Below are 27521 nucleotides of genomic sequence, written 5' to 3' on the forward strand. Positions count from 1 at the left end.
CAAAGGAGCAGGACACCAATGGCCTGAGTGTCCTGGATGGGTGGTGGGGACCAGGAGGTGGGTGGAGGGCACTGGGGTGTAGCGTTCGCTACATATCAAGGTGCCGCGATTAGATAACTGGTCGACCCGGACCAGGGAAAGAGACAGATAACACACACGGTGTGAGTGCCAACTTCCGCCTTTTATTGCGCAGTTAATTCCTTTTATACTAACCAGGGCAGGCGGGGTTACAGGTGTGTCATAGGGCTGCGACTAACCCTCCATCTTTCCGTAACATTGCGAGATCTTCCGGACGCCGAACTCTACACTGGGGCTCTGGGTGCCTGTGTTCATTGGGCATGGGGGAGGGTGTGCCTGTGTCTCAGGATTGAGAGGCATCTTGGGGTGCATGGAGGATCCTGAGGAAATAAGAGAGTTCTGGGGGTGCGAGGGTTGGGGGAGGTAGGTGACAGGGTAGATAGGGGGCATTGGGGGGTCCTGGGGGCTTTGGGGTTCCTAGGTCGTTCTGGGAGGTCTTGTCTTCGTGGAGTGACCTGGAGTGCTTGTTGTGTGGAGAGGTGGGAGAATCCTAGGGAGGAATTGCTAGGAGAGGTGTAGGTAATCGGGATCCTGGGAGATACTGGGTACCAGTGGTACCTTTGGGGAGGGAATTGGGGATCCTGGAATGTGCAGGGGAGGGTCGCATGTTCTCATGGCTCCCCAAAATAGTATTTTAGATGTGGTCTAATGAGTGCTGAGCCAAGTAAGATAATCACTTCCCTTGGTCTACTGGCTATGCCCCAGCTCAGGCTTCTGTTGCACTCTCTTTGCCGCCAAGGTGCACTGCTGGGTCTTGGTCACCTTTCTGTCGACCAAGACACACAGGCCTTTTTCCATAGCTCTACTCTCCAGCCAGGCTGCCCCCTCACCAGCACTGTTGTGGTCTTCCTTCCAGGGTACAGGATTTCACATTTTTCCTTGTTGACTTTCATCAGGTTTCTGTCAACCAATTTTCCAGGGTAAATGGTGCTCCCTGAATGGTAGTCCTGTTGGAAGCATACTAACTGATCTCTCCCAACCTGGTGTCATCTTCCAATATGATAAAAGCACACTCAGTCATTGATAAAGACATGAAACAGAAGAGTTTCCAGCACAGCCCCATGTCGTACTCTACATGTTACCATCAGCCAAGTAGAGTATGATCCATTAACCACTACCCACTGGTCCTGACTTTCACACCACTTTTTACCTGTCCAATTCTCCAGCCATTCAGAACTTGATGGCCTAAGTTGGATGCCATGACATTGTGGGAGAAGTGTTGAAAGGAATGCAAATATTCTGAGGAGGTAAGAGCTGATGTATGCTGCCCCACAAGAATGTGAGAAACAGCACGCTTACAAAACAAGAAAAGGCATCCTTAAATGTGCTATACAAGACCAGAAGGGGATGAAAAAATGTCTGAAGATGTAGTAACAGTATCTGACAAAGGAAAAAAAAGATCAATGTAAAGAAAAAGTTCAAACTGAAGTAATAGGGCTCTCTGGGGTCTCCCTAAGGCCATCCATGCATCCCTAGGATGCTCTCAGGGTATCTGAGTTCTCTTAGGCTGTTGCAGTCATCTCTAGAGTTGGTCAGAGGGATTCTGGGTCAAATCTGGGGTCTCTGGGGCTGTTCCTGTTAGAATCATAGAATCATAACATTGTTTAGGTTAGGAAAGACCTTTAAGATCAAGTCCAACTGTTAACTTAGCACTGCCTAGTCCACCACTAAGCCATGTCCCTAAGCACCACATCTACATATCTTTTAAATACCTCCAGACGCACTAGCACACATGAGCTTGACTAGCAGACACATTTGCATAGAAGGATGCTTATCTCAGCTGGCCAAGCAGAGGCACACATATCCTTCTGTGGATTGATTAATTAATCTGGCAGAAGGCCTGCTAACCCACAGTAGCTGGATGATACGTTTGGGACAGTGAGAATTGGAACAGCGTTTGAGACTGCAGATGTGATTCATATGATCTAGCTGCTGCATTTGTGCACCAGTGCTGGGGCCTGCCATTTGACCCCCCGCCAATGACAAGCTCTGTCTCCTTCTCACACGTCCCAAAATGTCTGGGTGACTTCTGCACAGGTGGTCACAAAGTTTGGCCAGCCCCTGGATACTTTGTCCTAGTGTGATCCCTTACAAGCCACATCCATCGCCCTCTGAAGCCTCCTGCTCTCCTCCCCCATTTCCAGCCATCCCATGATGAGTCATGCAGAGGCATCGACACCTACCATTTCTTAAACTTATTACATGACAGTGGGACATGCAGTGGGATGTTCCCATGTGATTCAACCCCACATGGAAAGATCACACATTTGGGGCAAAAGTCAGGAAGCTGGGTATAAGTGGACTTTTCCTCTTTACCTTCACTGTTCCAAGTACTGAAGACAATTTAGCCATTCACTGTACCCTGCCAGGACTATGGGAGGTCCAATGAAAGGAAACTAGCACCCATTTGAAATTCAGGCAAAGAGAATATTTATTCTGTGATTAACGACCTGGTACTGAATTGAAAGAATAGCGTAACTTTATGTACATCATTCAAACAGAAGCGGGTGGGACATAGAGTACAAAGTAAGCTCTGATTTCCCACATTCACCCCAAAACCAAACAGTGGCAGCCCCAAACTGTCACTTGTCCAGTTTAGGACATCTTCTCCCCCTTGCCAAGTATGCAAATAATTATTGCAGATCTAGAAACCTTAGGGTGTGTGAGAGAATACTAGAGGAAGGAGCTGGATGGCTTCCCCCTGGGCAAGCAGATCTTTTCCTTGTAAAACAAGGGTACATGAAGCAGACCCACGACCCTCCATCTCTTTCTCTGAAAATACAGACACATTTACAAGGTGTTGCCAGCATATTTCACTCTGACATCACCGATGGCCTTGACACCCCTGTCCAGGCTGTAAGCAGAAGGGGACCTCAGGGATCTGAGGTTTGTGACCTTCAGTTTCCTGGAGAAAGACCTGAATGAAGCATTCGGAGGACTATGGTGGACCCACAGCTCCTTTGTGGTGCAGAAGGAGGAACTTGCAGGAGGACTGCCTTGCAATCCCAGGTCTTTAATCGTGCAGTAAGTGACCTCAGGGCACAACTCTACTTCCTTGATGGTACAGAACGTGGGGCGCCGGAGAGGGCTTTCGAGATACATCACAGGGCTTTCTGTTGACTCCCTCCACCTCCTCAGTGGATACTGCACCTCTTGGGTCTGCAGGGACTTGTGCCAGAAGGGCCGTCGCACCAGACACATCCACACCAGCCAGCCTGCCAGAGCCAGCACAGTCAGGACCAGCAGAGCCAAGGAGGCCAGGTAGAGCATCCAGTGCAATAGGCAGCAGTTCCTCAGCACCCACTGCCCCCACTGCGGACCGTCCCCACCTACCCGCGAGCGCAGCACAGGTACGGCCAGTCCTGGGATGGAGCACGGGCAGAGGGGGAGAGGTGCAGGCTGGGTGAAGCGTGTGGTGTCCAGGGGAGCTGGCGGCGTTGGGGCATGAGTGGAAAGCACAGTGGTGGAGACCACCGGCATAGTTGACATCAGAGGAGGAGACGAAGATCTGGCAGTGGAAGAGGCCTCTAGTGTGGCAGTAGAAGGTACTGCCATGGAGGTGGTGAAAACCATGCCAGTGGACACTATGGGAGTAGCATGGGTGTTGGTAGTGCTGGCGGTGAGGGTGGTTTGGGGATGGCTGCTGGTGCTGAGAGTTCTGCTGCTCACAGTGGTTGGCAGTGAGGTAGCAGAGACAAGGGTGGTGGGTGTGTGCAGGGTGCTGGGGGGGGCTTCAGTGACAACGGCAGCAGTGCTGGGGGTCTGCGTGGGTGTGACGGTGGGACTGGCTGGCGCAGGAATGGTGGTACTGGGAGCTCTGGTGCTTGCAGGCGTCGGAAGTGAAGTGCTTGGGGCAAGGGTGGAGCTACAAGGGGTGCTGAGGGGAGGCCTTCTGGTAGAGAGGGGAGGCCTGGTAACAGCACGGGGCATGGTAGTGTGTTCTTTGGTGATAGACGGATGTGGGGGGGAGAAGGTGACCACGGTAGCTTTCTCCATTGTTTCTTCCTCATCACCATAGTCATCCTCTTCCTCCTCATCCACATCCCCCATGTTGGGGCAGTTGTGCTTGAAGTCGATGACAGGCTTCAACTGATGCTCGTCGGGACTTTGGCACACCACCTTCTTGGGGGCAACCTCAACCTTTGTCTTCTCCAGGCCCCGCTCCGGCTGATAGACACTGCCACTGTTCTGCCGGATCCAGGCTTGCAGGTAGCGCAGATTGCAGTCGCAGTGCCAGGGGTTCTCAGTGAGGAAGACATACATGAAGAAGTGCCCCTTGGGGAAGAAGCCAGTGGGCAGAGTCTGCAGGCGGTTGCCTGAGAGCCAGAGGGTCTGTAGCGATTGGAGATCCTGCAGCAGCTCCTTGGGGAGCTCTTCCAGTTGGTTGTCTGAGATGTCCAAGTCCTCGAGAGCCGTCAGCCCTGCAAAGACCTCCTGGGGCAGCGTCCGCAGCTGGTTCCCTCGCAGGTCCAGGTCCTTTAGGTGTGGCACGGCACTGAAAGACCTCGGGGCCAGTGTCACCAGGCTGTTGTAGGCCACAGCCAGGTGGGTGAGCTTGGGCAGGCCCTTTAGGGCAGGCAGGGCCCCCAGCTCATTGTGGGAGAGGATCAGCTCCTTCAGGCTCTGCAGCGGGTGCTTGATGTGCAGAGACACCAGACGGTTGTTGGACAGGTCGAGGTCCTGCAGGTTGGTGAGGTTCTTGAAGGCCTCGGTGGAGAGGGACACCAGATGGTTGGCATTGAGCAGCAGGATGCCTGTGTCCTCAGGTAGGCCTGTAGGCACCGTGCTGAGACCCTGCCCTGTGCAGTTCACCTCCAGGAGGTCCTTGACGCTGTTCATCTCCGATGGGCAGGGCTGGCGTGGGTCGGTAGTGCCAGCTGGGGGCAGCAGGGCCGGGAGGATGAGCAGGAGTAGGGCAGGGACCTGCATGGCTTGGAGGGGAGAGCCAAGAGGTGTGGGCGCAGGCAGGCACATACCTGCATGTCACCTTTCTTCCCACACAAGCACCATTCGCAACAGCTGGCATCCCCCGTCAGACCCTCTGGGAGCCCTCTGAGCCCCCCAGCTCCTCCCTGGGAGGATGGAAGGGAGACGTGAGTCCCACAACTACTGCCAGCACCCACCCTGTCATCTCGTCCTTGGAGAGCAGCAGGCTCAGCAAGGAGATACCATCTCTGCCCTTTTGCTCACCTCATCCTCCTCCATGGGAGGGAGAACCTGATTCAAGCGCCTCCTCATGGTGGTGCCTCCTCTGCCGGGGTGGCATTGCTGCCCTCACCACTGCAAAAGCAGTGGCTCTGTGGCGTTCACGTTCCTGCATACCCACATCCATCCCAGCCCAGACAAGCCGTGTGCTGGAAAAGGCTCCCTGAATAAGCTCTTACCCAACACCAGCTGAACCCTCTGCTAGATTTGGGTTCACAAAGTAGGAGCACGAGTCATGTGAAAAGAGCTTCCCATGCACAGAGGTGGCTACCCCAAGTTCCGAGCCCCTGATGGACACTGCTTCCCTTGGACTCACCCGTGGACCGTCCAGCGTTTGCTCTCCTGCCGCTTTGCCTCCCTCCTGCCCGAGGACCAGGGGCTGCTCTGGAGGCAGCACTAGCAGGGGGGCTGCCCAGACCCTCTATCAGCACGCACAGCTGTGGGAAGGGAGCTGCGGCTTCCTGAGCAGCCAAACCCATCTCCTGTCCTTCAGCACAGTCCTCGCTTTAACTGTGCTGCCACACCACAGTCTCCTTAGACAAGTCTCAACCAGAGACCAGAGACCAGCCCCATAATTTCTTGTTTCTGCACACTAAAGCAAGGGAGGGTTGCACCCAGGAGGAGCCCTTGCATGCCCCCTTGCCCCCCAAGCTGCACATCCTGGGAAAAGGGTCCCTTACACAAATGTCTGCCCTTTCCTCTGCTTCAAGGCAGCTCTTTCTCAACATGCTCTGGGCTTCAATCCTTGAGGCACCTCAACCTGGGGACCGCAGCCTAGTTGGCATACCAGCGAGAAACAGTTTCTGCACATTACCTCAGCTAGTTGTTTGTGGTGTAGATGAGGGATCCTTTCTTTCTGGCTTGCCAGGAAAAACGGGGATGGCTCTTCTGGAGAGCTGAGAGGCAGCTTTAACATTTGTGGGAGAAGCCTCAGCAGAGACCAGGCAAGGAGATTAGAGGCAGAGGAAGTAGCTCGGTTTTGCAATTCCTCCTGCTGTCTGTTCCTGCAGCCAAGCTGTCTCCACTTCCCTGGCCCATAGGTCACTGCAGAGTATCTTGGACTGCAGGGCTGCAGGGTGACCCAAAAGCTGCAAGGGGAGATGCTACAGAAGAGAGGACATACTGGTTTTCTACTGTTTTCCATTCTGTGGATTGTGGTGGGTCTACCCCAGCCAGCAGCTAAGCACCCACCGGCCACTCACCCACTGCCTCTATAGCAGTATGGGAGAGAGAACTGGAAAACTAAAAGGCAGAAAAAAACCTCTGTGGGTCAAGATAAAGACAGTTTAATGAGTGAAGGAAAGAGGGAGAAAAATAGTGATGAAAAGCGTTCACTCATCACCTTCCACCAGCAGCTCGATGCCCAGCCAGCCCCCTTAGAAAAACTTCCTCCCTCCAGTCTACTTGCTGTAGGGGCATTTTAGTTCAGCTTGTAGTAAGAGGGCTGGAGGCAGCAGCAGAAGCAGAACTTAGGGGACAATTTTTTGGCTCTGCATAAGTAATTTCCAACAGAAAGCAGGGGCTAGGAAGGGAGAGAACAAATGTAACCTTGAGGGCCTTATAGGATCGCAAGGATTAAGCCTGTATGTGGTTGCCTCTCCTCCACAGCACTACTCTTACCCTCACCCTGGACATACAGCATTCCCCATGACACCACCAGTTGGTCTTCCATGTCATGGACCCATATTCCCAACCCACAGCCCTTACCATGGCTTCTGCCTCTCTGTCTCCCTTTTCCAGGTGAATGAATGCACTAGGACACTTTGAACCTTCACAAGGTCCTTCAGCCCACCTGCTTCAATCCCTCAAGGAGAAGGAGCAGAAGACCCAAGCAGTCCACTGTGACATGTCTTGCTGAAGGGGAAGAGGCACGCTCTTGCCGGCAGAAAGGGGTGCACAGGTCAGGAGTCATCTGCAGGCACACTCTTCTCATGGCTGGTTACGAGTAGTGAGGAGGAGGCCAGGAGAGATCCTGGGGTTCTGACATCCAGATGGAGAGAGCAAAAGAGCAGGGATGATGTCTCCTTGCTGAACCTGCTTCCCTCAGGTGAAGGCAAGAGGGAGATGAGGGTTACATCAGCCATCCTACTAGCGACAATGCTTTTGCCTCACATTTGCGGTCCACTTTTTAATTTCTGCCCTAGGTTCACCTTTTTGTCCAGCCCATCAACTTCTTCTCCTGTACCAGAGCCTGTTCACATGCATCAGGGGTCTATCTGCCATGAGGTTGTTGTCCCAAACTTGATTTCACCCGCAGACAGTTTCGAGTTTGGAGGGAACAAAGTGATCCAGGCTGTTCCCCACTGCCTTTAGCACCTCACCAATACCATATGTAACTCTGGGAAATAGGAAGGAGATCATGAGGTGATGGTGCCCGAGGGTCATAGAAACATGCAACTTCATCACCCCCAGCTTGAGGAGCACGATGCTCCTCCAGTGCAGAAAGCAGGGTCTGTATCTTCACCTTCCCACAGCCTTCTTTAGGGACATGAACCACTCTTCAGAGCCCTGGCAGCAAGGGCCACCCTCATGCTGCCTGTCCCTGTAGACTTATGACACTGTTCACAGGAGGCTTTGGAACTCCCTGTCACTGGGTCCTTCGACAAGCCCCTCAGCTACTGTAGGTCTCACAGCTGGTTTGGCTTCTGCTGCATCGTGCGGGCTTGTGCATGGCAAGGAAAAAAGCTAAGGCGTGACCGCCAGCCTCTGGGAGCATTACTCCTGGGGGCTGTGCAGGCCTGGAGAGAAAGGTGAAAGCCCTCTTTGGGCTCCTCCATGGTGGGAGGGTGGAGCTGCCCTGGGCTGAGCATGAACAGACCTACCCTGGCACACATGCAAGTGCATCCTCTCATTTCTGAGAAGCCCATGAATTCAGCAGTAATGGTGAAGCCTTCCCTTGGGAAGGTCCGTGCTTGCTGGACATCACTTGAATGGAGGATCTGGTATGAAAGCCTGTCTGGCCTCAGCAGAAGCACATACTTCTATCCTCCCCTTGCAGGTGGCATTTTCCACTGCAGCAAAATCTGGAATTGCCTGGAAACATGCCGCAATATGAGATGCCCTTCATCATATGAATTCTTGGTTTCTCCAGCTTCATTTCAGCCCTTATGGGGCATTCTGGGCCTGCTCCAGGCTCCTCAGCACTGTAGGCAAAAGCAGCTTTTCCTCCCCCAGAATGACCAACTAAAGATGGGCTCCATCTTACAATGTTAGATGCCTCCAGGTCACAGGTGAGCTCGTCACCTGGGCTTGTGCTGCAGGCAGGCACAGGGACAAGCACAGCCATGGACCGATTCCACTGATGTGCCTTCATCGTCTCCTGCAGGATGCAGTGAACCATTTTCTCAAAAGTGCCTGCAACTCCCCACAGGCTAAAAGGAGGTGGAGACAACGTCTCAGACACAGACATTTGGTGCTGACACACAATGCAGACAAATCCTGCTGAAGTAACTTTATTCTGTAGGTTTAAAAAGTGATCCCTGTTGCAGGAGTGTCTTTTCAAGTGGAAGTGTTGTTCAACAGGTAAGAGAGCGAGGATGAAAGGCGACAGTCACGAGCTGCAATTGGGGAAATTCTGACCAAACATAAAGGGTTAATCCTTCCCCTTGAGGGAGGTGCAGCACCAGGACAGAGGTCCAGACAGGTAACAAGATCTCCACCCTTGGAGATCCTACACAACTCAGCTGAACAAGGCCCAAAGACACCTAAGGCAGCTTTGAGGTTAGCCCTGCTCTGAGCAGCTGATTGCAACAAAAAACTCCACAAGTTCCTTCCAAACTAAATCCTTCTGTGAGTCTGAACTCCTGAGGTCCCCTCAAAAAAGCCTCCTCTTACTCTCTCCCCTTCATCAGGGCCACATTTTGAGCCACGTCCCAGGACCCAGCCAGACCCAAGGGTGGACGCTTATCCCCTCGAATGATGCCAGTGGAAATGTGAAGATGGGAATCTCCTCGTCAACACTGAAAAATGTAACCCGTCCCTCTTCGTAATCCAGAGAGACCCGGATCCTCTTGGGAGTCTGGATTTCAGGAAGGAGAGTGCGATTAGGGGATGTGAGAGCTTGGAAGTGCCCTGCCCACTGCCCCAGTGCCCAGATGCCCTGCTCAGGTTTAAACTCAATATCGCCCTTCCTTTTCACATCTTGTCGAGAGACGCCCACAGTCCATCCTCCTCCATCCACTACCTCCACCTCCCAGTAGTATCTCCCCGAGGTGAAGCCTTCGCGGCCCAGAACACAGCGCCACGGGTTAAATCTCTCAGGGATGTCGGGGAGGTCCTGCAGCGTGTCTTCTCGTTTCACACTTTTGCAATCGTCAGACAGGACAAGGTCACAGTGGGCTGTGTCTGGATCCAGAACCACCTTCACTGCAGGACAGATGGAGTCAACACATCAGGGCAGAGCTCACCCTAGGAGAGATTTTTGCTGGGGCTGCATAAGGAAGAAAAAGGGTGCAAGCAATAACTGGCAGGCTGCGGCATGCGAAGCTGCACAAGATAACAATATTAGTGCGAGGAACAAAAAATGAAGCAGACAGATGACATCAAGTGGAGAGGGAAGAGGATCGTCAGCAGACCTCCAGGCTGAAGAAGTCCCCATGCTTCTAAAATGTGGCCAGCACTGCTCACCGAGGACCAGGACTCTCCAGATTTGCCTAAAACTGGGGCATGCACTAAACGAACAAGGGGTGTGAGGGAGGGAAACTAGCAGGAAGGGAGATTAAGGTAGGGAAGATGATTCAGCACCTTGAAAGACCAAACTTTAATTACCTTCTTCTATAGGCACTGCGTATTTTCTCCATGCTTTAAGAAAAAAAAAAAAAAGAAAACCACAGATGAGAGGTAATCTGAACACACTTGTACTGGATTAGCTCAGGATAATGATATGCCAGTGTAGCTGCACTTTTTCTGAATTGTTGCTATATTTGTGAAAGTCATCTCACACCATGTAGCTTCAAAACTTCAATGTCTAGCTACATGAAAGGACTCCATCCATTTTCTACAAATATAATCACGCTGCCTGTCCTGATTCAGACACCTTTATGGTCTGTTTGTACTTTCTTTGAAAACTGAAAGCATTTTCTTCTTAGTATAAAAGGATTACAGGGAATAGCTTAAAAACACATAGAAAGCAAAGAAAAATAACGTCTCTGAAATGAGTTCAGTATTTTCTACCTCTTCCTTTCCCAAAAGGAAAACCAAAACCAGGACATACATGCAAAACCCAGATGGCAAAATGGCCCAACTGAAAGGTCTCCCGTGTAGGAAGGAGAACAACACTCACCAAGTTCTTCAGCTTGTTTCTCTGAAAAAGAAGATAAATCAGTACATATGGGTTGCGGGGTACTGATTTGGATATAACCTCTCCCATAACAACCTGCACGTGCAGGAGGGCAGGCTTCTGCCAACACTTGAAAAGGCAAAGCCGTCTCCCACCCCCAGCCTCGAGCTCCACTCTGCAGGTGATGGTGCAGGTTGTCCTGCTCAAATCTGGGGCAGGAAAAGGTCTCTGGGATGTCCCTCACCTACGAGGGGCCGTGTCCCAGGGCACTCTCACCCTGCCTGTGCCACCACTGCAGTCACCCATCCCCAACCCCAGCCATGATCTTCAAAGATCTTTAATTTTTTGATTCTCTATTTCACCCTCTCCTTCCCCCCATCCCCCAACCACTTTTTGGTTCACTTCACACTTTAAAAGTGTAAATGAAAAAAAGACCACCACTCTATACACAGACTCTGTAAAAAATCCTTTGTAAGGAAGAAGAAAGACTCACCGATTTCTGCATCACGGTCCTCTGAACAACAAACAGAAACACACGTGAGTTACTATTTGACAGCGTCCCTTCCCTGAGACCCCAGCTAAATGACCACACAGGTGAGGAGTGGCTGTGGTGAAGGGGGCAGATCTGCTGATTTACTCTCTGACAGCAAGGATGCTCATGACTCCTGAGTGAGCTGACCTGTATTTATTTTCCCCATCATTTATTTCCCTCTGCATTGGCACCAATTTAGAAAAAGCTCATTTTTAATAGCCAAAGGACTATTACTTGGCAATTCTATGAGCTACAAGCAAGTGAACAAATAATTAAAAATATATGCCCTCTTCAAGTGTTTTGTTTTTTTTTTTTTTAATTTCTTGGTAATCAAACTACATTTTTATAAGAAAATTCTCAACAGCTTAGGTTTCTGTAATCTTCCCCTAAAACCCAATAACTTTTCAGTACTATTTCACTACTTAAATTAAAATGAGAGTGTTAAAAAGCATTGACAGCCACTCAGGGGAAAAACCCTAATGACTTTTCAGAGCAAATTTTCACATTATTAGGGGAGGGGGAAGTAAAGTATCTGGCTGAAAAGAACATTTGGACAGAATGAGAGGATGAATAAAAAAATCTGAAAGTTTTACAGAAGATTTCACTGGGAAGACAGGGAGTGAGACTTACGCAGTGCTGCCGCTTGCATCGCTGAAAAGCAAAACCAGAACAGAGCATCACCACCAGAGCTGATTCCTTTTCCCCTGAGACACTTGCTGGGGTGGGGAGGAGGCTGAAATTGCTCATGATGGAAAAGCTTCAGCCCAGGAGCTCCTCAAGACCTTTCTTCTCAAGACTTTTTGGAGATCTTGCCCCCCCGCCCCAAACCCACCTTGGGCAGAGGCCAGCGCTGCCTTGCTGGAGACCTGAGCAAGGGCAGGTGAAGATGAAGGGGCAGGTTTGCATCAACAAAGGAGCACCATGGGGTTAAATCTCACCTTCAGTGCTACCTAACCTTTCCTGTCCCTGTGGTTTTTTTAGTGCTGAGACAAAGCTGAGGCCTGTGCAAAATGAAATGTGCTACCTCAAAGCTTCCTCCAGCTTTGGGAAGAACCTTGACAACCCTTTGAAAAGCGAAGTTCACTGTTGGTAGAACATCTGTTCACGCTTTCTTTGGTTATTCAATGGTTTTCCTTAAAATTACAACATCATTTCATAATTTCATCATTTCATGAATTAATTTCACAATTTCCTATAGCTGCTACCCAAACCATTTCCCTTCCCCACATCCCCAAGAAACACGCCCCATGAATTCTTCCATTTGAGGGAATTCTCCAATTTCTGAAAAATGGAAAGAAAAGCTTACCTATTTTTTGCTCATGCTTTCCTATGAAGGAAAGAAAGAAATGTAAATAATTTTTAAAATCATCCCTTCCAAAGAGCACTGATTAAACCACACCAGGAGTTACAGCCCCTTGCAGAAAGGCCATAAGGTCTGGAAGTGCTGCAGTGCCTGTACAACCCACTGGCTCCATCTCCTTTTGGTAAGGAATAGAGGATTTCAGTTTCCCTTATTCCTCTGTATTATTTACTCCCAGAAGGGTCTTGCAGAAGGAAAGGAAGCCCTGCCAGGCCCCCAGAGGTGCCAAGGGTTTTTTTTGCTGGGCCAGGCAAATTATTGCTTCATTTCTGCAGGCAGAATCCATCCATCCTCGGCTGGGGCAGAGGAATGGCTGGCTCACGCTGCTTTTATGCCCACTTCCTTCTTGGCAACCCTTTTTGTTGGAGAAACAACCTTTCTTTTCTTGCCAGAAATTAAATCCCTGGGTCTTTAAGTTCCCTGGCACTGTACGTGTGTCCAAGACACTGAGACAAGACTCTGGGACCATCCAGGCATTTCTCAAACCCACTTGTCTGTCAAAACCAGAGGGAGATGAATAGGACAGCTGCCCAGCCCCCTTCCCCAAACACCACACCAGGATAATACCTTTAATTTTAAATAGATAAGCAGCAATAATAAGGAGAATGACCACAGCAACCAGGACCACACACAAGGCAGTCATCCAAGGATGGGCGTTCTGGAAAAAGGGATCTGAAATACAAAATCCCCAAAGGGGTTAGGTTACTTTGCAAGTAGCGATGGGAAGTAGATTATTTCTATTTCATACAAGCTCATCCCAAGCAGGTCTGAATCCCAGCTAGGGCAAAAATCAGCTCCTGACTGTACTCCACAAACCGACAAAAAATAATATATATAATATATATAAATATATATATAATATATATAAAAAAAAATTTTGGCAATTTAGTGCTTGTCTGAGGATGATGTTTTGTCTGCCTACATTGTGGAGGATTTTTAAAGGGAAAATGGATTTCTAACTAAATTATTTCTAGTTAAATCATGCTTTCTTCTCCTTTGGAAAAAAAAGATTCTATTTCATTAGGCAACATAGGATTAGAAACAGGGTAACACATGCATCAACAACAACGCTCCAGTGCAGAGCGGTATCACCAGAAGAAAGGTATGGGCCCCCCAGGGAAATAAAGTCTCCAAAAATTCTTCATTCCCAAAGTAAAAAAGGAGCAGGATGCAGATGAAAAGCACGTGATACCGGGGTGCCGTTTGGTGTATGGTTAGTCCAGTTCACCATTGCATCTCTGTTCTGATGTATTCCCTGCCCTAAATCAATCCTCCAGTAAGAAAGGAGCTTTCCTGTGTGATAAGGAAAAAAATACAAATATATTCAATATATGCAGATGCTAATATGAGACACAACAATTTATTTCTCATACCGAACTGGTAGAACAGGATTTCACAGCAGGTGAGACTAAGGGCACGGGTCGGTTTCTCCTTTTTTGTTTGGTTCCAGTGTTACGAATGTTTGTATTTAACCCAGGTGCCTACAGAAACTCTGCTACGATGAGGGTTGTCTTTTTTCCCCCCTAAACCCACACTTCAAGACAAAACTGGTAAATTTTGACAGCACACCTGCACAAACGCTGCCAAAAGCCGCAGCTGTCTGTACACGCAGCGTGCAAAACACAGGTGATGCACTGAAGACACAGCCTGCAAAAAGCACCTGAGATTTTCCGCCAGCAGCGCTTTCCAAGTGCAGCTCCGCTGGGAACATTAACAGGGTGATGCCCTCGTCCTCTGCTCACCTGATATGTAAAAAGCTGATCCCTGTTCTTGACTGTGCAGGACATGTCGAACCGAGCAGGAGAGTTTCTGGTTTGTGCCCCTGGTGAGGATTATGCTGCTTTCCGCTGCAAAGAGTCCGCTCTTATCCTGGGTAACTTTTTCTGAGAGGGATGGGAGATGCTGCCCATGGGGATCTTGCCACAGCACCTGGGGCTGCGGGTACCAGCCGGCTGAGCGACAGGTCACCCGGATTCCCCCGTCCTGGTAGCGCTCCAGCGCGATGAGCGGGGCAGAGCCGCTGGCTGTGGGAAAAGAGAGACCCCTGGGTGATCCCACGGGATACTGGGGGAATAAGGTGGGCTGGCTGTTCCTTTCGCCGACAAGAAGGGCTAAACTTCAACATAGACAAATCCCAGGGGTTTTTTTAAGACGAGTGTCACCTGGAGTCAGGACATTTCTTGCAGTCTTTTTCACATAACTCAAAGATCTGCTCTGGAGGCTACTACTGCGGCAAAATAATCTGCAGGCCTGGATATTAAAATATGGAAGCACAAACCAAGACATTCTTACTTTATTACCCAATGACAAATTTTTTTCTTACACCCAGTTATATGAAGAAAACAATATCAAGAACACTTCTGAAGTAGGTAGCATGTCTCATGAGCTCCTCACAGCTGCTCTGTAGGGATTTTTACCTCTCTGAGGCATTCTTAGTATTTTCAACCACGGCACTTAATAAAACCCTATTTCCAAAGCAACCATCTGAAATTGCTTCTGGGAAGAAGGACAGGGAAGAAAAGCACTGGCTACAAGCAAGTAAAATAGAGGTACCAGGGACACGGACTACAGACCTGTCACCTTCAGCTCCACCACAGCGTCATCGTAATCCAAGTCACGGCGAATAAAGCAGGTGTAATTCCCTCTGTCAGACAGTTGGACATGGAAAATTTTTAAGTCCACGCTGCCCTTGGCGAGGCCGTCCTTCAGCAGCTCGGTGCGCCCTTGGTATTGAAGCATCTGCTCCCCATACTGGTCCTGGCCCTCCTTGTAGCGATGCACAAAGGGTGAGAAGTGTTCCCGAAACCAGATCACCTCCGTGTCCTGCGCCCTTTGCTCTGGGGAGAAGCGGCAGGGCAACACCACATCCTCGCCCATGGCCACGGCGATGGGGCCAGGGGGTCCTGTCACATTGAGCAGAGCTGGGAGAAACCCCCAGGGGAAAAGAAATAACCATGAGTTTGCTGCAGCGACTGAGCTCGGAAAGCCAGCGGATGCTGCTCCGTGCGGTTCGCGTGCTGCCGTGCCACGCCACCACACTGGCAGCGTCACCGTGCCGGGGGAGACGAGGCACCGAGGGGGGGGCTGCGAGAGGGACCCCTGCCACGCAGCACGGTGAGTAGGCTGGGGTCAGGCTACCACCCCGTTCCTCTGCTTCCCTGTCCTGCGCTACCGTGAAAGTTCTTCAAATTCCTAAAAGATTATTTGTTCTCAAGGGGACAAGTGCTGCCCATGCTGCTCAAGGTGGGAGAAAGCAGGATAAGGAACGAAGGAAGTGGCCGGAAGGTTTCTGGGTGGTTGGCTGGAGAAAGCAGACAACTTGGGTACAAATAAAACTCGAATATCCTCAGCTATTCACACGTATTACAAGAGAAAATAAAAACATTTCAGGTGCTCTGGGCACCTTTGGAAATTAAAAAAAAAAAAAGGCTTATTAATAAGCTGGCCACGCAACTCACAGAGAAAGTGGTTTCTGGTTGAGGGGAAAAAAAAGCAAGTCAGCTTTTTTTTTTTTTGGCCAGGGCTGCCCTGAAGAAGCTGCTTCAGGTCAGCAATCTAACAGAAAAAGAGGGCAGAATATTTTTTAAGATATTTTTCCCCTTTTTTGAATTGGTTCTGCAAAGGGTCCAGTGCACCCTGGACACAGCCCAGTAAAGAGATGACATGCTGGGAACATGCTGCAAACAGGGAAAGCAGGGAGGGAAATAGCAGCAAACCATAATCAACTCATCAGCATCATCTAATCTCCATCTGAGTTCAGCGAGGTTGCGTGAATGCCTGTCTTGACATGGCCGGAGGAATAAACCAGGATCCAGAGGGATGTTGGCGCTCTCAGAAGTGGACAAGGTTTATGGCAAAGGGCCTGACCCTGCTCTGTGCTCTGCCCTTCACGGGGAGTTGCTGCACTGGCAGCCGGGAAGATACTCAGGCTGGAAGCAATGCCACAGGGATCAGCAAGAACCAGGGGGATTCCCTACCTGACTGCAGCTCGTGAACTTGGAAAACTAAACCATAAATGATAAAAGCCAGCAGAGAGCAGCGGAGGTGGAAACTGGAGAGCATCCTCTTCACTGGAGTACAACCTGGAGATGGGGAAGGAGAGGGAAAGGGCAAAAGGGAGGAGAAACAAGGGAATAAAAAAAAAAAAGGCAGAATTCACTTTTAAAGGGGTTTATTGCAGATTGTAGCTCCTTTTTATAATGTCTAGGGAACAGCGACAGATGCTGAAGGTTGAAATCAATTTTCCATCATCAGCCTTTGATGATGCTTGGAAGACTTTGCTTGCTGCTTTACATACGAAGTACCCAACAGGTATAAAAAGTTGTAGAAATTTCCCACGGGGAAACAAAGGACAAGCTGCAACATCTCCTCTAATTCTATGAAAAAGTGGCAGTTGTTTTAATATGGAGCCCTTGCTTTTCTTATCCAGCCATAAGAAAGAGATGGTAAGGCACAGGATGAGAAGGAGAAACCCAGACCAAATACATGTGGAGCTGGGGCTGTGCGCTTCTCCTCTGGGACAAATTCAGGACTCAGTTAATAGCTCATCCCCTGCCACCACACTGGGGATGGGAAGAGGTCTCAGACCAGGGAAAGCAAAATAATCAAAACAGTAATTCAACACCCAGCCAAGATGGGACCTGGTCCTTCTCTGAACCCCACCCCAAATCCTCTTATCACTTGCTGACTTGGTCCCGGCTTTGTTAACAAGAAGTGAAAACTAGACCAATTTTGGCAGATGGCAGAAAGCGATTTCAATCCACAGCATTCCGAGAGATGCCACATACCTGGAGGCTCCGAACTCATGGGCTCAGGGCTGGGGCAGCGGTTGCTCGGCCATCACGTAGTGCATCCAGAGGGGCCACCCCAATGCGAGCTATCCATTTCCGTGTTCAAAAATGAAACAAAAAAGTCACTCTGCGTCCCAGCCTGCCAACTGTTTCCTCCTCCGCTGCCTCCACTCAAAAATGAAAGTCACCGAGTCGTGTGGGGTTTTTTTCAGCAATGCTTTTGCTCCAGAAATGCTTTTCTGACAACATCGACAGACACGGCCCTGCCACAGACCCCCTCCATGGCTGCGGATCGCAGCCTCCTCCCACAGCTCTCCCTGGACTTGGGAGGGATTGGAAACTGGCAGCAGTTTGCACGTTCCCTTCCCGGAGGGAGTGGGAAGGAGGAGGGTGACTGAGCTGGGATTCGCACCCAGAGGCAGTGCCGGGGTGGGAGCAAAGCCCAGCAGTAGCTTAACAATTGCTTAAAAGCAATTCCTGCCCCGGCCAGAAGGTGAGGCCATCGAGGATGATTTGTTCGGGGAAAGCTGCTGCCCTGAGTTGTGTTTCGAAGGCAGCCCCACGTGGTGCTCAGCCCAGCCAGGTCCAGCAACCTCCCGTCCCCAGCCAGGAGCGCGGGCGCACGCGGGAGGTGAGAGCATCTGCTCAGGTAAAGGGACCCGATCAGGGACCTTGCCAAAAGGGATGACAAGGAAAAGAGGGAGATGATGAATGAAGCGTACAGAGACACAGACCTGGCCAACAAATGATAGCGGAGGTAAGTGTAATAAACCAGCCTCATCACTCATAATATCTCTGGGCTATGACAAATCTGCAGGCATCACTTCAGAAGGGGGCCAGCCCGGCTTTTGCGACCGTAAGGATGCAAAGCCGGGGATCCCAGATACTGGGGGGGTGTCGGTGGAAGTACGTGAACAGCTAAAGGCACGTGCGGCGGAAGGGAATCAGGGAGGACAAGGTGGGGGACAGACAGAAAGGGGGTGTAAATGGGACAAGTTGCGGGTAAAACGGAGCCAGTCAGCGCTCTTGGCTGGCTGGTGAGTCGGAGTCCCCAGGTCCAGGCAGGGGTATCAGGCAGGCAGAAGGTCCACGCTGGTGTCTGGGAGGCCCCTGAATGTGGGGTGCCCGTGGGCTGAGTGTTTGCAGCAAGCATCAAGCTGGACCAGCCGGCGAGCTGAGGACCCGTGGGGAAGGTGAGAGGGCCCAGGGTGCTGGGCAGACAGAGGGGCCGTGCTTCTGCTTTGAGGGATCTGCAAATGTGCACGTAAACGCAGAGAGTGTCGCGTGTGTGCCTGCACTAGTGACCTCCTGCCTCTGCCAGCCCCAGGGACGTGGCTGCCTGTGCTGGTGGGTGATGTGAGTCCCGCAGGTGGGTGCTGTGCGACCGGCTCTGTGTGTGTGTGTGTGTGTGTGTCTGGGATAACTTCGTCACCGGTTGACCCTGAGATAGGAGGTTCAGCAGCAGCTGCTTGCATATACTGGCTGCGAGCAGCAGCCCCCACCGTGCCATGCCCGTCCCACCGTGCGACGGTGGTCCCTGACTGAGTAGTCCCTGCTGAGCCAGTCTGTCCCCAGCCGTCCCTTCCCAGGCCCCTGTCCCAGCGCCAGGCGGCAGAGCCACCTGGTCGCAGGTGCCCTCACACTCTGCTTTGCTTTGTGCTCGACCGGTGGTTTTCAGAGTGATCTGACAAAGCAGAGTGGGTGCCACCTCCCAAGTTCCCTAAGAGCAGGGGTGAGGCCATCAACCCTGGGCACATGAAAAGCTGCCTAGAGAACAAAGAGGTGGGATGCAAAGCCCAGCACCTGCCGTCCGCCATTTACCAGCTGAGCCATCGAGGCAACACGTGCCCTGCAAACATCTCCACCCTGAAACCCACTGGCAGCGTGACAAGTCTGGGCGAGCAGTGCCTGTAAGGAGCCAGACCTCTTCCCTCATCACAACACGCAGCCTGGACACCCAAAGCGCGGCCACCGGTCTGTAGCTGGTGTCCCCAGATGACATCCCACTGGGCTGGAGGTGCGCATGGTGCCGCTGACCTAGGAGGGCTTTAAGCTACAGGAAAATAGAGCCTTTTCCAGCGGTGCAGCAGGCTCTTATCACCCACCTGCAGCTGGCCGAAGGGAGGGGAGACGCGGCAGATCCCGTGATACAAACAGGACGGAGGAACTGCAGGAACGTTGAGAGGGAACTCCCAAATTCAAGTGTTAGATGAGGTCACGCGCCCGCCAGCAGCTTCGGGGCATGGGAGACTGTTGCCAAGAGGAGGGAAGGTGGCAGCTCCAGTGGTGTGATCCCCCCCAGTGAGGCGAAGGTGCTGGACTCCCAGCTGTGCTCTCCAGACCACTCCAGCCCCTCTGGACTTTGAGCTGTGCACTGGAACAAGCTGGAGATGCTTTGCAAGCCTAGTCCAGCCATGAGCTGCTGAGGAGAGCAGGGGAGTGCAGAGCAGTCTGAAGACCTTCAGACCCATCCAAAACCTCCTTTCCTGGAGCCAGCCTGCAGGTGAGTGCTGGCTGTCTAAAAAGTGCCTGAATACTGTGACTTTTCCATCATTCCTTCTGCTGCTTTGTCATCTTTAGGCAGTCTCTGAATCTTGTAATTTCCACTTTCAACAGGGAATCCTGCCTCCCCACCTCTTGATTTTCTGCAGATGTGCTGGTATCCAGGATGGAGAGAGAAGAGAGTGAGACCCTGGCCAACGAGGTGGAAGAGATGAGTGGAAGAGGTGGGTTTTCAGAAGGGAAAAGGAGGGGGAACTGTCCTCTGTTGAGGAGAAAAATGCATCCTGCTTCTGCTGTGGAAGAGCTATTTAGGGTCAAAGCACCTGGGGCTTGTCCCAGCCTGGGCTTGTCATGGGGTTGAGACTTGGTGGCTGCAACACCCCCAGCTGAATTCCTCGTGCTTATCTGTAGACCACACCACCAACACCAGAGACACCTGAGCTGCCATCGTCGGCTCCCTCCATTGCCCACAGAAAGAAACAGGAATCTGGGGCCATGGGTCGTTGGTCATGGGGTATCGTCTACGGTGGTCTGCACTGGTTTGTGCCCAGACGTGCCTGTTTTGCTCTGGCAGCACTAGAGACACCCAAGCTCAGGTGCAGGTGTCTGCACAGCAGATGTGCACCCATCCACTCAGGTGCATCCTCCTCCAGGAAACTGAAGTCTCCTTGGCCAGGGATCGCATGGAAGCTCCTGGATGAGGAGCAGGGGCAGCATCAGGGCGGCTCTGAGTCTAGGGCATTCCACCAAGAGGGGGTTTCCCACCCCACGCTGGACATCTCTGGGCAGGGGAAAGGAAATCGCCCTGTCCCTTCTCTTGCTGGGGTGGATGCAGCCCCGATGCACCCCTGGGGCTGCCTGTCCTGAGCAGCTTCTCCTCCTCTGTCCCCAGCCGACGTAACCCTGGACCCGGACACCGCCAACCCCTTCCTCATCCTGGCTGGCGACCAGCGAGGCGTGGGACGGGGGGATGAGTGGACTTCACTGCCCGACAACCCCGAGCGCTTCGACACGGAGCCGTGTGTGCTGGGCAGCCAGGGCTTCACCGCAGGGAGGCACTGCTGGGAGGTGGAGGTGGCCAAGGCGGGGGACTGGTGGGCTGTGGGGGTGGCCCAGGAGTCTGTCAGGAGGAAAGGCGTCCTCAGTTTTACCCCCCAGGAGGGGATCTGGGCCGTGGGGCAGTGGTTTGGACAATACCATGCTTTCACTGATCCTGACTGGACCCCCCTGCACCTTGCCTGCCTCCCCAGGGCCATCCAGGTCTGCCTGGACTTCGCAGACAGGCAGGTGGCGTTTGCTGATGCTGAAAACAAAGTCCCAATCTTTGCTTTCTGCCTGGCTTCATGTCCTGGGGAGAGGCTATGCCCATGGCTCTGGGTGGGGATGGACTCGTGGCTCAAGCTGTGTCCCTGACGTGGCGGGAGCGTGGGTGGCAGGAGGGGAGACTGGAAAGGCGAACACCATCATCTTGGGGCTTGGTGCTGGGAACTGGGAGGGTCCTGCGTCCTGCCAGCTTCTCCTCACATGGTTCCTCTGGCCACCAAGTGGGAGGACTGTCAGGTCTTGGAGATGGACACCGCCAAAGAGGCTCCTTCATCCCCACCACCTCACAATAGTGTGTGGGGGTCCCCACTCCCAGGGACCTTGCTTTGTCCTCTCCTGCTAACTCCTGCTCTTAGCAGAAGAAAAGGTGAACGTAGGCAAAGGGGAACATTGCCTGGGTCCAGCCTAGATTTCTTCTCCAGCCACATTGCTGGCTAGACCCTACTCAGTTGTCACCTTTGTGGTGACAGCTGGGCACAGGCAACAGCACTGGTCTCCTCCAGTAGCTGGAAAGAGTCGCAGCACTGGGTCAGGCACAGATATCCTGCCCTGGAACTAGGGGATGGGCTCACCAACCTCTCTGGCACAGTATGGGGACAGGTGACATCCCATCGCACCTGGGGTCTGCACATCCGTGAGACAAGCAATCCAGCAAAGCAACCCAGGGGACCATCCAAGGAGCTAATCCCAAAAGCAGGGGCAACTCATGCTCTTAGCAGAGCACAGAAGAGGGGCAAATCCTGGTAGGAATGGACGAGGTCTTCAAATGGCTGCCTACATCTTGGTACCAGCACGTCCTCAGCTCCTGGGGCCAAAGCTGACATTGTGCCCACGCAGGAGGAGGGAGAGCTTACCCCTGCTGGGGCCGTGGCTCTGCATTTTCACGAGCACACTGGGAGAAAGGCAAGATCCCACAGCCGAAGCACAAAGGCAGCTGGGTACGGGTCTGTGAAGAACTGGAATCAAACCCAGCGGGTCACCATGGGCTTCTGGGCACAGAGCAAAGAGAAGGGGTGGGCTTCACCCTTAAGCAAGTTGTGGCTTTCACAGATGCTTTTTCACAACCCTCCTTTTCCAGCGGTTGTATTAAACATCCTAAGCAGAATTTGTGTTTGTAGCATTGTTTTTCTTCACGATTCTTTGAATGCTTCCCCTTCCACTCCAGCCCCCAATCTCTCTTTCACAGGTCAGGTTTTTCAACAGGAGATAGAACCAACGTGTTTAAAGCCCTTCTTATCTGTCAGCAAGGTCTTGTGGGATGGGATTTAGTTTCACATTTGTTTGACCAGCATTTGAACTTTGGTTATTTATATAACTTTGGTTATTCATATTTTTCACTTCTACCACGCAATACCACAAATCCTGGCAGTTCTACAAATCAGCGAGACTCAAACCAGCAATTCCTACAGACTCTTCCTAAACTTCAGCAAATTCCTAGTATTAATTCTTTGGCTGGAGAAGATGTAAACCTCTAAATTTTTCCACTCCTTTTGCTGGAGTTTTGCCCTCTCACACCTGGAGTCTTACAAGCCACAGCATTTCTATTCCTCCTTTAACTCAGCCTCCTGTTAGTGCTAGTTGCTAGAGGCCACTTTCCAGCTGAATCGATACTCTCCAGAAAGTTCATTCTAATTTTATTTTATTTTAGTTATTGTTTTTTACACAACAGCATCAACAAGAAGAGACAGCAGGTCTCATTGGCTAGGTAACTACTCAGTCCCGATGCTCTAACTGCAATTAAATTTCTATTATAAGTGATGGCCCTGGTGCCCCCAGTCACCCTGTCCTTTCAGAGCAAACTTGCATCACAACAAAGTGCAGAAGCCGTGAGCTAAAGGCACCATGCCCTAGTCTCTGTGCCTTAGTGTCACTACACATCAGTCAGTGGAGAAGCCAACCAGGCTTGCAATCAGAGACCTTAGAAGTGACATGTCCTTGACTGTTTCCCCAGGGATAGACCTTCTTGGTAGAGTCATACTGGTTCATCAGCCTCTGGAAAAATGAAACATGAACATCAGTGGGGCATCCCTGGTATTTGAGGTATCCAGCTTTGTTCTGGGGCGGGAATCTTTGCATTCCCACAGCAGCAGTGATATAAGGGAGAAAGCAACACATACCTGCTCAAAACGTGACCAGCGTCCTAGACGGGAGAGACAAGCAGCTCAGTGCCACTTACCCTGCACACACATTCCTCACGTTCCCCTTACACAGTGAATGGACACAGCAGCAAGGTAGAGATTAATAAGTAAGATAATCAAGGTAAGATTAGCCTGTCGCATGTTTCTGATTTGCTGGTGCCTCGTGCTGTTTGCCAAGACACCTGCAGGGACTTGTGTCCTGACTGCTGGCACTCCTTCTCCTTGATCAGGCCATCCAGATAAATAACCTCCTTGGAGGATTTAGCAGCATTTTCTTTCAATCTTGTTTCAGTCTGCTTCTCCAGCTCTCCCGACCCAGCCAGCAGCAGGCACTCTTGTTCCTCCATGTACTGTCGCAGCTGCTTAAATTCAGAGGCAATCTTCTGCCTTTCCACCTTCACTTCTTTCCTTTACAAGCTGAAACAATTCTCTCAAGGGAGGGCGGGACCACAGAAAGGGACAGGCAGCAATTAAAAGCATCCACGGCTTTTACTTTCGGGGGGGGGCATGACTGTGATTCCCGGGGTGCTTATCATGCACCAACAGCTGGACACAACAATTCACTCGCCCAACAACAAAGGCCAAGAATCGACTTTTCTTCACCCTCCCCAAATGAAGTCCTTCCCAGTAGCACTGTGCACCTACCAGATAGTCCTGACAGATCCATCGCTCCTTCCTTTCCCGTTTCTCCAGTTCTCCTTGCTCTCTCCTGAGGCTCTCCAGCTGTGACTATAGTTCCTCCGGGAAGGAGGGACACCCTTTTGGACCTCCCCACCACCCACATGTACGCTTTGTGTCCATCAAATAGTCCGTTCCCTGGGTCGGACATAAGCAGCCTCTGGCACAGGGTCAGCCTCTGGAGCTGCGAGCCTGGGATGCTCGCAGGGGTTGGTAGGACCATGAAAAGTGGTGAGGGAACATTCAGGGGAAGGGGACCGGGGAGGAACCAAGGAGGAATAGGCAGCAAGGGGTATAAAAGGGACTGGTCCTGGGTAAAACGGAGCTGGTCAGTGCGGTTGTCTGACCCAGCCCTGCACCTGATCACTGCAGTCTGTCCTACCTTCTCATTAAATCCTTTCTCAACTGTCTGCGTGATCTCACCCTGTATCCTGTGGGCGTGAGTGCTGCAAGGACTAAGTGCCAGCTACTGGAGGGACCAGTGCCAATGGATTTGGTGGCAGCTACTGCAATCAGATGGGGTGTGCAGGCAGCCAGGGGCTGTGGTCTCAGGTCCTGGAGTCAGTGGGGTCTCAGAGCAGCTCCTACAGCAGGCGGGGGTCCTGAACTCCAGCCACTGTGTCTGGAAGGGTGTGTGTCCCCAAAAGCAGCTACTGGGTTGGACCGGTGTGAGTGACGTGAGTGAGGAGCTCAGCACTGGCAGCTGGAGTGGAACCACAACCCATGTACCTGGAGAGAATCCCTGTGAAGTCAGATGCCAAAAATCAAAATAATATTAAAGCCTGATTACAACCGCTATCAGCATCCTGGTCTGGCAGACGGCAACATGCCAAGGGACACTGGAGAGGCCACGAGGGCAGGAAATCATCATACGTCATGTATGTAAACTGCACAACACAATACAGAGGACAGACTCCCGTTACCCTTAGGAAAACTTGATAAATGTTATGTCAAGCCACAAGGCATGGGCAGCAGCAGGAAGACAGCGGTTAAAAAACAAACAAACAAAAAGCATAGAGGGTGTAGTTACAGCTTTGACTCCTTGCAGAGAGTGTGGGCTTTTGCAAACCACAGACTAGAAAGCTTTCAGAGAGGTATATAAAAACATTGCATTAGCAAAGAATGCCTTAGAAAGCTGTGAGCAGATAAAAAGCTACGCAGCACAGGGACTGCACCCAGAGTAACCCCCAGCCCTCGCACGTCCTGACAAAGTGCCTCGGTAAGAGGTAATTAGAGTGGAGAAGGCAGCCTTCCCTCACCAGCATGAAGCAACGGTCAAGAAAAGTGCATGGACGTGTCCCAGCAGCCTCCCCTCGTCCCCCCCTGGGCTGGCCCAGCCACTCCAGGTTCTCCGTGGTGTTGCCCAGTGGCCAGCTGGGCCAGAGCGTGTGGCCAGGGAAGGTCTCCTGGCACTGGCCCGGGCCCAGCTCAGGGCGATGCAGCCCTGGCACAAGTTCTGCCTGCAATCCAGCGTCACCAGAGCGCAGGAAAAATCCAGGCAAATGCAGCAAGTCGCCTCCTCCCGGAGCTCCTCGGCTGCCACCGTGGCCGGGCACAGCAGGGATGCTGGGCAGAGGTGCTCGGGGTGTTTCGCTTTTGGGAACAGAGCAAGCATGGCTGCTGGGATGAGACCCTGGTGGCTGTGGGACCCCCAGGCAGCTGCAGGCCCCCCCGGTGGCTCTGGGACACCTCCAGCTGCAGGACCTCGGGTGGCACAGCCAGAGGAAGACAGACCCCCAACTCTCCTTCCATCCTGCCCTTATTTAAATTAAAGGGGGATCTGGTGTTTAGATCTGGATGACTTTAACCCAGAACGAGCCCTGCTGTCCTTAGCAGGATTTTCCTCCAACGGTCACCCAGGTAACACTCTCCAAACCCCCCTTCCACAGACCAGCTTCCCTTTTTCCTGTTCCTCCTACCTCTGCGTTGCCCACAGTAGTTTGTTTTTTCCCCTCCTTGCCTTTTCCTCCTTTGTAGGTCGTACAGTTGCAAAGACAAAGTGTCTTTCATTTTTCTGTTGCTTCATTATGTACTTCATGATGTGGCACGTTTGCAAGCCAGAGGCAGCTAGGACTCTCCACCACGATACTTGCAGCTCATTTCAGATCAGCTGCATCTTTCAGCAACATTTCCCCTTGTGCTCCCACTCCAGACTAACCCCAGGACTATTGCTTTTGGGTGTGCTGTTCCACTCCCCCATCCCCCCATTTATTTTGAGCTCAGGCAGCTGGTTGAATGCCTTTAAGTATCACCAGTGCTGAGACTATTTGCATGAATTAGCATGCATGTCATTGATAGCCATTTTGTAGGGATTTAAAGATATTTAAACAGATTTCTGTGCCTCTTTCATCTGCTCCTTCCCCTGCCACGCGGATGCATGGGCCACTTGTCTACAGGCGCTGGTCTCCCAGCAGATCAGGTGGGTGAGTGAATTACTGAGCCCAAAGCCCTTCACTAAAAGTGTTTATCACCTCTCCATTAAAGGCAGGGCAGGCGCACGAGCAAAACTCTCCCAGCGTCACCCCCAGCCAATATTTTCTGCGTCAGACATTGAGCTCTTTGTATTAATCCATAATGGTGTGGAGGCCAGAGCCCCGTTGTCTCCCTGGACAACCACAAAGGAGCAAAACTCTGCCGAGATGCTGCAGGAGGTGGCACAGGCTCCCTCAGTGAGGGACTTCGCTGCCGGGCCCTCTTGAACCCACCGTGGCCAGTGCCTCCTTGCTAGAGTCTGGGTCCAGCCCTGCACACTCTGACATCTCCTCCTGCTCCTCCTCACAGCTCATGGGTTGCATCTGTGAAAAGACATCGCACGCACCCCACTTTGGAGGTTTGCTTCTAATTAAACATTGCGCTCTTCTCCGAGTCCCCTCTGGTCCCGTTCCCCAGCTGGGTTGGCAGTGCTGGGATCCGATCCCCCCAGTCCTCTCTGCTGGGGGGAGTGCTGCCCTGCTGCCTTTCCTTGGGGACGAGTGCTTGGCCCTTGGAGGTGACCTGGCTCCAGATGCTACACTCGCCACTCAAGCGTAGCTACCGTGAGGGGATGGGGAGCCCACGCCAGGGTGCCATGGCAGGATGGAGCTGCTGAGGCACCGCATCCAGCAGGGCCGTGCGGGTTCCAGTTGTTCTGCCATCCGACCCTCTGATGAGGGATTTCACCTGCTTGGTTTGAACCGGCATCAGAAACGAAGATGCTCCGCTGGAACTGAAGGTGACAGGTTCCGAGCCTGTGTCTGCCTAGTTTAGGAGAGAAAGCTCTTAAAAATGAAGTAGCGACACATCAGATGGCAGGGGCCGCTCCTGACAGTGAAGCTGCTTGCGACTTTTAAGAAGGGGAGTCTGTTTGCTGCCAGCCACGACACCTCTGCTTGTTTGGTTTGGGTTTTTTATCCAAGAGGGTCCAGGGCAGAAGCACCCCAGAAATAAGCAGAGTTGGGCATTTCTATTCTCTTTCCGTAGGATTATATGGAGGTAGTAGGTAACACTGCAGCTGGAGATTGCACCCTATTTCAAGGGGGTTTTTTTCCCTCTCACCTATTGTCCTTCTCTCTTTAAGAAACTGAGAAGCACATGTGATCCTGAAATACAAAGACTATCTCTTAGTTTGATACTGGCTTGGAATAAGATGGAAGAGCTT

At 51.7% G+C, this 27521-nt stretch overlaps 3 protein-coding genes across 11 annotated transcripts; 1 reads left to right on the forward strand and 2 right to left on the reverse strand.

Moving 5' to 3' along the window:
• Positions 1-162: 162 nt before the first annotated feature.
• Positions 163-8578, reverse strand: GP1BA (glycoprotein Ib platelet subunit alpha). Of its 6 annotated transcripts, none has more exons than XM_049809090.1 (4): positions 8489-8578; positions 7076-7621; positions 6098-6386; positions 163-5009 (listed from the first exon to the last, which is right to left on the reverse strand). In XM_049809090.1, exon 4 carries the CDS (start codon positions 5005-5007, stop codon positions 2869-2871), a length of 2139 nt encoding a protein of 712 aa, XP_049665047.1. In that variant the 5' UTR covers positions 5008-5009; positions 6098-6386; positions 7076-7621; positions 8489-8578; the 3' UTR covers positions 163-2868. The 6 variants fall into 6 exon arrangements, with proteins under 6 accessions (XP_049665047.1, XP_049665045.1, XP_049665048.1 ...); XM_049809088.1 differs by lacking the exon at positions 8489-8578 and having other exon boundaries at positions 7076-7317; positions 7434-7869; XM_049809091.1 differs by lacking the exon at positions 8489-8578 and having other exon boundaries at positions 7076-7320; positions 7434-7869.
• A 141-nt stretch (positions 8579-8719) lies between these two features.
• On the reverse strand, positions 8720-17499 carry LOC126042249 (butyrophilin subfamily 1 member A1-like). Of its 3 annotated transcripts, none has more exons than XM_049809093.1 (11): positions 17241-17499; positions 16431-16535; positions 15027-15374; positions 14196-14477; positions 13021-13125; positions 12400-12420; positions 11724-11744; positions 11055-11075; positions 10565-10585; positions 10051-10083; positions 8720-9648 (listed from the first exon to the last, which is right to left on the reverse strand). In XM_049809093.1, exons 1-11 carry the CDS (start codon positions 17257-17259, stop codon positions 9131-9133), a joined length of 1494 nt encoding a protein of 497 aa, XP_049665050.1. In that variant the 5' UTR covers positions 17260-17499; the 3' UTR covers positions 8720-9130. The 3 variants fall into 3 exon arrangements, with proteins under 3 accessions (XP_049665050.1, XP_049665049.1, XP_049665051.1); XM_049809092.1 differs by having other exon boundaries at positions 10496-10585; XM_049809094.1 differs by lacking the exon at positions 16431-16535 and having other exon boundaries at positions 10496-10585.
• Positions 17500-17868: 369 nt separating this feature from the next.
• Positions 17869-22148, forward strand: LOC126042254 (thaicobrin-like). 2 transcript variants are annotated; one of them, XM_049809101.1, is made up of 4 exons: positions 17869-18000; positions 18922-19746; positions 19860-19969; positions 20638-22146. In XM_049809101.1, the coding sequence occupies exons 3-4, from the start codon at positions 19912-19914 to the stop codon at positions 21156-21158; spliced, it is 579 nt and encodes a 192-aa protein (XP_049665058.1). In that variant the 5' UTR covers positions 17869-18000; positions 18922-19746; positions 19860-19911; the 3' UTR covers positions 21159-22146. The 2 variants fall into 2 exon arrangements, with proteins under 2 accessions (XP_049665058.1, XP_049665059.1); XM_049809102.1 differs by lacking the exon at positions 17869-18000 and having other exon boundaries at positions 18378-19746; positions 19895-19969; positions 20638-22148.
• Positions 22149-27521: the final 5373 nt, after the last annotated feature.

Source organism: Accipiter gentilis, chromosome 8 (genome assembly GCF_929443795.1).
Source record: "Accipiter gentilis chromosome 8, bAccGen1.1, whole genome shotgun sequence".
Taxonomy (NCBI): Eukaryota; Metazoa; Chordata; class Aves; order Accipitriformes; family Accipitridae; genus Astur; species Astur gentilis.